Source organism: Equus przewalskii, chromosome 6, assembly GCF_037783145.1.
Source record: "Equus przewalskii isolate Varuska chromosome 6, EquPr2, whole genome shotgun sequence".
In the NCBI taxonomy this organism is placed as follows: Eukaryota; Metazoa; Chordata; class Mammalia; order Perissodactyla; family Equidae; genus Equus; species Equus przewalskii.
In genome coordinates, this window is record NC_091836.1 from 75,216,287 (window position 1) to 75,228,791 (window position 12,505).

Sequence of the window (12,505 nt, forward strand, 5' to 3'; positions counted from 1 at the left end):
TCCTCTTTTTCGCTTGAGGAAGATTAGCCCTGAGCTAACAGCTGTTCCAATCTTCCTCGACTTTGTATGTAGGAAATCTCCACATTATGGCTGATAAGTGGAGTAGGTCCACACCAAGGACCCAAACCCGCAAACCCAGGGCTGCTGAAGCAGAGCACGCAGAACCACTCCACCACAGGGCTGGCCCCAACATAAGTTATTGTTAATAGCAGGAAAAGAACTTGGAGGTAATGTAAACTCCTAATGTATCTTGAAGTTACTTTTGCCTCCAGAGAGAGGGACAGTTCCCGGCAGACACTAATTAGACAGAACTCCTTTGATTTTAAAGCAGAACGTCGAAAGGAATGAAGAGAGGAATTGGGGAAGGGAGAGGGTAAAGCCTATTATCTTTTGCTGACTCAGCAATTCCCAGGGCCATTTGGTAAGAAGGTTGAGGGCTAAGAGAAAACAAAGTGAACAAGACTGGAAGTGTGGGATCAAGGATATACATATGTGGGAATGAATGTGTCATTTTAACAGATACATCAAATTAGATTCTGATGATTGAAAAATATTTTCAGTTCTGGGTTCATACTATCCACTCAGGCCCCATTCCAGAGACATCTCTCTAATACTGTATTCAACCTTCCAAAATTGTTACCCTGGGGGACAGATTTGTTCTTTTTTCAGAGATTGAGGAACCAAATATGGTATCATAGCATTACAAGGCTCAGAGAAATCCTGAGAGACTGTCAAACCAATGCTCTTTAGCTAGTAGTACAGGATAGGTGAATAAGCATTGGGTTTAAAATCAAATAGAATCTGCATCTAGATTGGGAGTTTTACCACCTGTGATTTTGGAATTTTCTCAACTTTTTTTCTTCTCATTTTCCTCACTTGTGAAGTCATTGAAGACATACCTCCCAGGGTAATTTTAATAATCAAGTGAGATAATCCTCCTAATATATTTTAGCAAAGTGCCTGGCAAGTATTGTAAATTCATTCGGTACGCTGAAAACATGTTTACATTTTACCAGCTAGCTAAACAGATGCAAAATAGTGAAGTTTAAATACCGATGAAACAGAATTACACTCATGGGATGACACCTGAGCAGAAGATCTGTATGAAGTAGACAGATCTAGGGACCACACACAGCATGATTTTAAACACTCCAGAAATGCTGACCTCAAACATTTTACAAGCATCTCTCACTGCAACAGGCAACTCATTTTCACAGTCTTCTTTGGACTTGCCTTTAAAATTCAGCAAGAGAGGAGTCCTGAGAACACTTTACTTTCACGTGAATGAAGTTAATCCTAACCTACACTCTCAAAATATTCTGCACACTGCTCTGTCTTTATTATCATTTTGTCTTATAATTGTCTTATAATTGACAATCCCCAAGGGATTGTCACTCCTTGAGAACAAGAATAATACTTAATCTCTGTGTCCACTGTATTTAAGAGTAAATAAAAGGTAAATAAGAAGAAAAGAATGAATAAACAGCACCTGGTGTGGATGTTGGGAACATTATCTGGGCAACCGGGCAAAGAGACTCAGAGAGGACCAATTTCACCACCTCCACGCTGCTGAAATCAGAGGACCTATTTTTATCACAATCCTCAATTGCAAGGATATTGCCTCACAGCTAGTTGTTCATAACTCATTCTACTTTATAAGATTTTTTCATTCAAAACTTAGAAATATTCCATTAATGAACAGAAAAAAAATTTGTAAAAGATTAAAATAAATTTATTTTCTGTATGTAACATACAAAATCTCCATTTAAGCAAAATAATCTGCTAGAAGCCATAAATTGAACCCAGTTAAGCTGAGTTTTTCTTCCATTGTCAGTACAGTCAGAAGCTAATTTTGATCCTGACTTTTTAGATGATGAAAGGAATCTATAGAAACAAAATCCACAAGATGACACCTCACAGAAATGGCTCCACTGGGGTTTCAAACTTCCTCCTACAGTGTTTTGTTAGGTCTCCCAGCTGGCGGCTCTGGCTGTCCCTGCCCCTCAGCCTCCTCTTCCTTCTGGTCAGAAGGGCTAACACTATTCTGATCACCATCCAGCTGGAGGCCTCTGCACCAGCCCCTGTACTAGCTGCTCAGCCTCCTTTCCCTGCTAGATATGGTGCTCTGTTTCACCATATTCCAAAAGTCTTGGCCATCTTCTGGTTTGACCTCAGGTGCATCAGCTTCTTTGCCTGCTTCCTTCAGATGTACATCACGAATTGCTTCTTTGCTTTGGAGTCTTGCACATTCATGGTCATAGCCGATGACCACTATGCAGTCATCCGTCACCCATTTAGGTAATCATCTAACCTCACTGACCAATTTGTAGCCAAGGCTGCCATTTTTATTTTCGCCAGAAATGCACTTCTTACCATGTCCATTCCCATCCTCTCTGCCTGACTTTATTATTGTGGGATAAATGTCATTGAGAACTGCATCTGCACCAACATCAGTCTCCAGGCTCTCCTGTGATGATGTCACCATCAGTCGCCTCCTCCAGTTTGCTGGAGGCTAGACTTTGCTACAATCTGACTTCATCTTCATCTTTCTCTCCTCCACCCTCATACTGTAAGCTATGCTAACGCAAAGCAGAGGGTGCTGTGGCCAAGGCCCTAAGCACATGTGGCTCCCACTTCATCCTTATCCTGTTCTTCAGCACCATCCTTCTGGTCTTCATCCTCACTCATGTGGCAAAGAAGAAAGTCTCCCCTGATGTGCCAGTCTTGCTCAATGTCCTCCACCATGTCATCCTTGCAGCCCTCAACCCCGTTGTTTATGGAGTGCGAACCCAAGAGATGAAGCAATGAATCCAGAGGTTACTGAAGAAAGGGTAATAATAAGGATAACTGGATCTCTGAACTCCTAAAATAGAATGACTTCTAAAACAGTTAACAGGAAATTGGTTGTAAACCCATAGCTCAGAGACATATGTTCAAGGAGAAAAGTAAAATTAACTCAAGCAATTTCTTGTCTCTCCTTTCTCTTCAAATCCCTATGTTCTCTCCCCAAAATCTGACATTTCTGTGACCTTTAAAAAAAATTTTTATGATTCTATTTTTATGATTCTATCTAAAGTGTGAGAACTCAGAGAACAAATCTACAGTGGAGAAATAAATCCTACTTAATAATGTATTTACTATTTCTGTATACGTAATTTTTTATAAAACAGAACTGTGGATATTAATGTCATTGCTTCTAACTTATTGTTGTTATTAGCCCACTTGCATATTGCAGTTGTGAAAAGACTACAGTATTTTAAATCTTAGCCCTGAATGATGAAAAGCAGCTAGAGTCCGTAAGTAAATCTCTTTCACTTACCTCCAACCAAGGCAATAAGTTTCTTCTCCTCCTGTGCTTTATCAAGTAAAGCCAGTGTCTTGTCAAGTGCAACCCTCAAAAGAGTAGAACTCTTGCAAGAATTGCTCACATGTGGAGAAATGGGATTTACTGGGTTTAAGAGAAGGAGTTATCATATAAATCCTCTTCCTCAATGTCTTCGCACCATTGTCTGTGCTTCAAGCTTCACCTTCAGAAGTTAAAATTATTCAGTTTGTGATGTGCATAAAGAGCTCTGCTTTGATGTATTAATATGCTTAGTATCAGAAGACGTTCCAACAATGACATTAAAATATCCTAGGGCCTTTTAATGATTGAAGAAATGTTTTCTAAGCAACTGCTCTGATACAGGAAGTTTGTTAGAGCAAGATGCACAAAACAAATTTGCAATCATTGAGGAACTCATATGCTGTTTAGGCAGAATAGAAAGCAATCTAGATCCTTTACTATTGAAGGAATGTTTTCATTTAAACATAAGGAAGCGGAAAGAAATGGGGCACAAATAAGCACAGTAAGTGACTTGAAAAGAGAAAAAGCCTGAAATGGTGAGCTGGAAGTTCTGCCTTCTAGGACTTGCACAACCACAAATAAGATGTGGGACTAGGAACAAATCAGCAGCCTCATTGAGTTTCAGAGTCCTCATCTGTAACACAAAGATAGTAAACTAATTATTTTAAAACATATTCCTAGTTCTAACAATCTATGTAACCATGCCCAGCTTTAAGACAGGTGTCACTTTCATTATTGAGTTTCTTTTCCATACTTCTTCCCTTTAAGTATAGGCATGAACCCTTCCCAAATTCCCTCAAGATAATTGAAAATAAGTGGGAAATTTGAACATTGTATTGAGGATAACTTCCAAATATGACAATTTATGATTTTGTTCACAGGTCAAAATCCAAGCTTGCCTGAAATATCGTTTATATATTCATATCATTTACAAGTCCCAGCCTGCATTTGCCTTCTCAGAGCAAGCTTTTGGTCCTTTCTTATGGGAGGGCTCCATGTGTGTTTACTCTTTGGTCCAATAGCCATGTGAACCCCGACAGACAAAGCATTTCCCTCTGAAAAAGCTAAGACTATTTGAGACTTCATCTTGTCATTAGGATTAACACATTTCCAGGATTATTGATGGAGAAAATATCAATTCAGGGAAAGGCCTCCTAGACCCAAAATGATGGATTCCTACCTTCTGACTCCAAAATGAAAATTCTCAAAGTCTGCTATTCATACAGTTTTCAAAGTCTGGGCCATTTAGCTTGAGATATAATGGTGAATCATGGGATGTATTTAAGGCATAGTCTTCCATGCTTTGTCAATTTATTTAATCCTCCATTCAGTGATGAATAGAAATCAATTTGAACTTTTTCCAATAGTCTTTGGTTTCACTACTACTGGACTCCTATTAGCATCTCCCTGAAAACGAAAATGCATCCTACTGTTACACCATCCTAATAATAAACAATAATTGCAGGTAATATTAGGTCTAAATTTCATTCACACAATACACTCTCTATTACATAGACCAGAATAGTCAATTAATATCTCACTCTTGCAAATGCTACTATTTCAGAAGAAGGTCTTAATTCAACATAGTTATAACTAAACATCAATGAGAAGGATTCTCAAAATAAAAATAGGCTCTACTTCTAAAGCAAATTTAATCAACTACTATTATGAAATAAACAATGCTTGCAACTTCCAAATGATGTTTTTTCCAACATCTTTCCATCAATGGTCTAAAAATCATGAGGTCTAACAGTGACTCATGTCAACTTACCTCAAAGCAAACCCAGATTTTTCAATAAAATGGCAGAATGAAACTTAGACGAAATGGTTTCCCAGAACTGAGGAATTTATCACAATCTATTTCTACTGAAATGGAACTTTGATATTTTTTATGTTATTAAGAACTCTGCATTGTTTTATCTACATATAATTTTTAAAATGTGGGAACATAAATTCTGGATTGCTTAAAAAATGTATGTGAAATTTCTATGAAAAACACAGTAGATAACAACAGTGGCTATATCCCCTTCAAGACACATGAAATGTATTAAGATTTTCTCCAGCCACTGATTTAAAACACAGGAAAATGGATAGGAAAAACAAGTTAGTGGGACAAAAAAGAGTTCACTCTAAACAAATAGCCACAATAATAAATAAAATTTCTCTTATCTGTTTCTGTTTTACCACAAAGAGAAAAGGAAGCCAGAGAATTAGGGAGAATGATGACTACTTTGTGCTAAAATAACGAGAAAGCAGAATATAAATATATTAGAAAACAGGATGAAAAGATTAAAATGGTGGAAGTCTTATTTATTAGCTTTATGCATGTCATATAGGCACAAATTCTGCAGGGACAGGATTGAGGCTGAAGATGAGCCATAAATAAATCCAGGAAAATGTTATTCCTAATTAGTTTTTATTAGTGAATAATTAGGAATATTAACAGTAGGGTAAGCAGTGGTTGTTCATGTTAAGAGTTTATCAGAAAGGAAACAATTACCTCATTTTTTTAATCTTAAGTTTAAACCTTGCCTTCAGCAGGTGTTTCGCAATTTTGCATATCAGTATTTGAAACTGATTAATTTTATTTAAAAAAAAACCTAAGAGATATAGAATATTTTATAATCTAACATTCAAAAAGAAACAAATAGGAAATCTGGCCCTTTGAACTATGGAGCAACTATACAGATAATGTTGAAATGAAGATTTTGTTGGTAATGTTAATGTTACCAGGAATTAGGGACTCGTCTCCTATCACTGGTAGGTACATCAGAAAGATACCTTAGGGGACATTCCAACTGGTACTGGAGATTAATCTAAGAATATATTTCAGAATGTCCACAGGGCATGGCAGTGGCCCTGCATGTCTGACTTTGGGACCAGTTATTCCTTTAATGTGTATTTAATACCTGACATGTGCCAGACATAACAGGATCTAGGATTCGAGGATGGGATCAGGAGCAAAAAAGACAAGCTCCAGATACATTTTAAAGGGAAGTTCAATCATTAAATAGGTAAATAAATAAATAAATCATTCAGAAAGTGATAAGTGGTATAGAGAAAAAGGAAAGTACAATGTGGTACAATGACCTGCAGTAGGAGAAGGAGGCCACTTTGGATGTAATTATTAAGGATGTACTCTTCATGGAGGTGGTTTTTGAATTGAGATTCTGAATGTTGAGAAGTTAATCGCTTGAACATATAAGATAAGACTGTTCCAATCAGATGGAACAATAAGTTCAGAAGCCTAAGCCGAGGACAAACAGAAGTCCAAGAAGTAGTAGATCCCGGCAGGTGGATGGGATATAGCATGGGGAGGGGAGGGCAGAAATCCAGGGCAGTGGCCCCTGGGGAGATCTGACTGCAGGTAGCAGAACGTCTGGTTCCAAACAGACAAAGGAGAACTGGCTCTGAGAAGGTGATGCTCACCCTAGGCCTGGACGAGAACTGGAGGTCAATGCAGAATAATAGAGTAGGAACTCAAGTCAGAACCAAAGCAGGGACCCAATCCCACAACCAGAGACATACAAAAGAAGAGGCTGGGCCTTAAAGGCAGGACCCAATTATCATAATGGTTCTCGAGAGGGAATGCTACAACACAGAGATGTTAAATCTTTGGTAATTTTCATTGGGATGGTGCTCAACACTAAAGCATCATCTTCAAATGTTGATTAAATACATAATTTCATTCTCCTTCCTCCTAGACCGGATGCCGCTGGAGGCAGATCTGAGCCAAATGGTAGAAGATTATTGAATCTGGCTGGAGTAGCTGTAAATAAAAGAGACCTAAAATAATCACCCTTCCCCATACACTTTACCAGGGATTCCAGGATGTAGGGGGGAGGCAGGGACGGGGGAGACATTCAGCCTGGTCAATGAGAGTTTTCAAGTTTTCTTTCTATGGACGAAGAATTTAATAACATCTTGCTGATTGCATTTCTTTTATTTTTTTATTGTGGTATAATTGACATATAACATTATGTTAGTTTAAGGTGTGAAACATAATGATTCAATATTTTTATATTAGAAATGATCACAAGTCTAATTAACATCTATCACCATACATAGTTACAATTTTTTTCTTATCATGAGAACTTTCAAGATCTACTACCTTAGCAACCTTCAAATATCCAAAACATATTACTAACTATAGTCATCATTATATCCCCATGACTCATTTATTTTATAACTGGAAGTTTGCACCTTTTGACCCCATTCACCTGTCTTACTCGCCTCCTATCCCCTGCCTCTGGCAACCATCAATCTGTACTCTGTATCTATGAGCTCGTATTTTTGTTTCGTGTTTGTTTTTAGATTCCACATGTAAGTGAGATCACACAATATTTGTCTTTCTCTCTCTGACTTATTTATTTCACTTGCATAACGCCTTCAAGTTTCATCCATCTTGTCGCAAATGGCAAGATTTCCTTCTTTTCTTTTCTTTAGCCATTCATCCATCTTTGGAGACTTAGATTGTTTCCATATCTTGGCCATCGTAAATAATGCTACAGTGAACAACGAAGTGCATAAGTCTTCTTAAATTAGCGATTTAATATTCTCTAGATAAATACCAAGAAGTGGAATTGCTGGATCATATGGTAGCTCTATTTTTTAATTTTTTGAGGAACCTCCATACTGTTCTCCATTGTGGTTGCACCAATTTACATTCCAACCAACAGTGCACAGGGTTCCCTTTTCTCCATATCCTCACCATTTTTGATAGTAACCATTCTGACAGGTGTGTGATGATATCTCACTGTAGTTTCAATTTGCATTGCCTTGATGATCAGTGACGTTGAGCACATTTTCATGTACCTGTTAGCCATCTGTATGTTTTCTCTGGAAAAATGTTCAGTTTCTCTGCCCATTTTTTAATCAGATTGCTTAGTTTTTTGCTATTTAGTTGTATGAGTTCTTTTTATATTTTCAATATTAACCCCTTATTGGATGGTTTGCAAACATTATCTCCCATTCAGTAAGTTGCTTTTCCATTTTGTTGATGGTTTCCTTTGCTGTAAAGAAGCTTTTTAGTTTTATATAGTCACACTTGTTTATTTTTGCTTTTCTTACCTTTGCTTTGAGTTTCAAATCCAAAAAATCATTGCCAAGACTTATGTCAAGGAGCTTACTATGTTTTTGAATCTTTTTAAATGTTACTTTAAAGTCATATCCCCTATTTTGAACATAAAAAAGCAATTGCTCTGCTAAATTATATTAATGTCTTATAAAATGGCCTAACTAACCAACATATGAAATTTCATCAACAAACTGTTATTTTGGGATCAAGACTCCATAAACCAGATGCCATGCAGTGGGACCAAAAGTTGTGAGTCAAAATCACTTATTAATTAATTTAAAAAGCACCTTCTATGTGCCAGGTACAATGCTAGATGTTGCAGACACAAAGAATTAAACAGAATTTCTTAATGAGATCACAGTCTACTGGGAATGGCAAACAATCATCAATCCAGGGTACCCAACATTTTAACAAGTTTCTTGAAGAAAGGGATAGAAATGAGTGGATAATTCTTTGACCTCATATCACACATCTAAATGGGATTTAAATACCATCTATACCCTGGTGATCCAAACTTCTGTGTCTAGCATGGATCTGGCCCCTAAAAAGTGCAACATGTCTAGTTGCTTATTTTACTTCTCTGTTTGGATATTCAACAACAATTTCAAAAGTACAGTCATTTGGAGGAGTTTGGAATGGAAATAGAATTCAGTGTTCAAAGCAAAATTTTTGATATTACGAAACTATCTCCTCAGTTATTGGCAGTTCCACTTTACCAATTGCTCTCACAAAAAGTCTTGGTGTCATTTATTATTGCTCTCCGTCTTTTATATAATACACATGGACTCTCAGCAAATCTTGTGACATATAACTTCAATTTTCACTCACCACCTTAGCCCAAGACATTATTACTTTTCACCCAGACTGTTGAAATAAAGTCCTCGTTGGTTTCCCTCATCCTACCTATACCCCCATGGTCTATTTGAAGTGCTGTCTCACCTCTGCCCTATAAATTAAGTGTGAGAGCCACTCAGAATGTAAAGACTGAGAAGTATGGGGAATATATGAAATACTTACTTAATAAATCAGTAATCGAAGAGTCATGATGGCAAGGTGTCAGAAAGAAGATAATGGATACCTAAACATGTGTTCAGTGAGGATTTGAGGATGCAGTAGTGAGGGTAAATATTGTGATAGTGGTTGAAGAAAGTTCAAGTTCAAAATGAGAGTAGTAGCATGGATGTCATATTGTGCTTCTTGTGGCATTCAGATGAAACCATCACGATATGCCAAGACTTCCATATTTCTTGATCTTGAATCATATTTCTCAGCACTAGTACTTGAATAGCTTGATAATCCCTTGCTTAATTTCCTGAGTTCGTACTCCATAAACAATGGGGTTCAGGGCTGGTGGGATGAGGTGGTGCAAGACATTGAGAAGAATGGGTACTTCTGAGGGCACCTTTTTTCCTGCCTTGTTTGTGAAAATGAAGACTAATAGCAATGTATAGAAGAAAAGTATAAGAATGAGATGAGAACCACAAGTACTCAAGGCCTTGGTGGCTGCACCTGCTGACTGCAGATGCATAACAGCCCTCAGGATGAAGCAGTAGGATAGCAAGATGAGTACCAGGTCAGAACCTAGCAGGCACCAAACACTCACAAACTGGTAGAGCTTATTTAAGTGAATATCCCCACAGGAGAGCTTTGCTACAGAAATGTTGGCACAGATACAGTTCTCCACCACATTGCTGGCACAGTAGTTGAGCCTGGCAGCTAGAACTGGTGTGGGCAGTGTGGCCAACAAGTTGCGGAAGACAATGAAGATGACTGCATTAATGACAAACTGTTCAGTGATGATGGACAGGTACCGCAGTGGATGGCAGATGGCTACATAGCGATCATAGGCCATGACCAGAAAGGTGGATGACTCCATGGGAAGGAATGTATTCATGATGAACATCTGCAGGAAGCAGCCTGCAAAGCTAATGGGCTTCATGTTGAACCAGAAGATGAGCAGGACCTGCGAGAATCATTATTCTCAAACACTGTGCATTGATTCCCACGCTAGGGTACCTAAACTTGGGAAAACCCCCAGATGGCTTCAACCACCCATATCCCCAAACCACGACCCCCAAACCTCAGCTGGGACAGTATCCTAATTTCAAATACCTTCTGTGTGCATTCCAATCTTCAGAGCCTGATTTATACCCTTTGTTCTCATTCTATAGACTATGCCTTTTGTTTAAAAATGTTTATTTCTAGCCTATATTATCCTGATCTCCAGAGTTCTTACCCAAACTCCAGCTTAATACATCTGCCCCTCTAAATGTATCACAAGAACATCAAATTCAGTAATCCAATACTTACATTTGGACACCTTCCAACCCACCATATACATAAGATACCTCCAATTAAGCTCTCTATCTCAGTATATGACATAAACATACATCCAGTTACATTTTAGAAATAAATTTTGGAGTCTTTAAGTGTAAGAGTGGAGTCATTCAGGTCAAGCAGAATCTCCCTAGAAGTAAAAATAAGGACAAAACTTGGAATGTCACTGACTCAGACATTGAGAGAGGGCCTTTCAGTTGGGAAAAAAATAAAACCTTAAAAATAAACATGGGCATTGAGAATGAGAGGGGTCATATCTGGGAGCTGTGATGGACCTAGTGTGATGGTTCAAGAAACTCATTAAGGATTTCCCTTCAGGTGATGGAAGATTTACAGCAGCAAAACAAGGTACTATTTAGAGAAAGATCACTGAGTGCCTAAGAATAAATCCAGAGAGGGTCTTACCTTGGGGATGACAGTGAGGCAGAGGATGACATCCAGTGTGGAGAGGATGGCAAGCAGGTAGTACATGGGTTCATGCAGAGATGCCTCCTGCAGGATGGTGAGTAATAACACAAAATTGGCCCCAAGAGCCAAAACCAGAAGAGGGGCCAGGACTATAGATAACCAGTGCTGTGTGTCCTGCATTCCTGGAAAGCAGATCATCAGGAATTCAGTCACCTGGTCCCTGTGTTGTTGAGAGATAATACCATGACTGGCAGGTGGGCCTGGAAGACTGAAGGGAAAGAGACATGAATTTAGGGTTTGACTATTTCCTTAATAATGTTCTAATTGATCTATCTGTCTCCATTCTAGGCCACCAAGATTCACCACAATTCAGTCTACATAAAATCTTTCTAAAATTGGAAGTGGACCACATAACTCCTTGTTAAAACAATTTCCTCAGCATGTATAACTTTATGAGTAAAAAGGAATTCATTTCACATAACTATGTTCCAACTTCCTTCATGTGAGTGTGTTCCAACTCCATACACATAGACCCAGCCACCTATAGAACATGCTTTGATTCGTCTCACCTATGTATTTTTACATGTGTCATGTTCTTCTAGAATCAACTCTCTTGCTCTCAAATGACTAACTTCTGTTTGTCCCATTCTGTCTGTATTAAGAATTACACCTCTTAGAAATGTAAGGAAAAAACTGTAGCTTTTTTCTTGTTACTCTTTTTACATACATGGTTAGATGCCTCTCTTTTCCATAGATTCTCTATGACCCTTAAATATCCTAAGCATGCTGCTCTTAAAGCATCAATAAAACTTTCCTATACTCATTGATGTTTCCTATTTGTCTTCCAAAATTTCTACGCTCCATCTTCCAACAATGGAATCTTATCTTTTTATGATAGCACAGAAAAAATACCATGTACCTGTTGACATAATAGGCCCTCAATAAAACCAGTTCAGATATGTGAGACTGACAGATTGTTGAAAGCATCACGATGCCTTGACTAACATAATATAGCGTCTCCATATCTTGCTCTACTATAAACCACCGGTACTCCTGCTTAACACTCAGTAAAAAGTTGAACAGGGGCTGGCCCGGAGGTGCAGCGGTTAAGTGCACACGTTCCGCTTTGGCGGCCCGGGGTTCGCTGGTTTGGATCCCGGCTGCAGACATGGCACCACTTGGCACACCATGCTGTGGTAAGCGTCCCACGTATAAAGTGGAGGAGGATGGGCACAGATGTTAGCTCACGGCCAGTCTTCCTCAGAAAAAAGAGGAGGATTGGCAGCAGTTAGCTCAGGGCTAATGTTCCTCAAAAAAAATAAAATAAAAATAAATTT

The 12,505-nt window shown here is 38.3% G+C and overlaps 1 protein-coding gene and 1 pseudogene across 1 annotated transcript in view; one reads left to right on the forward strand and one right to left on the reverse strand.

Moving 5' to 3' along the window:
- The first annotated feature begins 1,906 nt into the window (after nucleotides 1-1,906).
- Nucleotides 1,907-2,835, forward strand: LOC103555722 (olfactory receptor 56A3-like; annotated as a pseudogene).
- Nucleotides 2,836-9,696: 6,861 nt separating this feature from the next.
- LOC139084273 (olfactory receptor 56A4-like) overlaps nucleotides 9,697-12,505 on the reverse strand; it is a 31,401-nt gene continuing 28,592 nt past the window's right edge. The window contains exons 3-4 of the mRNA XM_070626643.1: nucleotides 11,166-11,436; nucleotides 9,697-10,386 (exon numbers count right to left, since the gene is read on the reverse strand). Of these exons, the coding sequence (XP_070482744.1) occupies nucleotides 9,697-10,386; nucleotides 11,166-11,366 (891 nt within the window). The 5' untranslated portion in view covers nucleotides 11,367-11,436. The remainder of the gene's footprint in view (nucleotides 10,387-11,165; nucleotides 11,437-12,505) is intronic.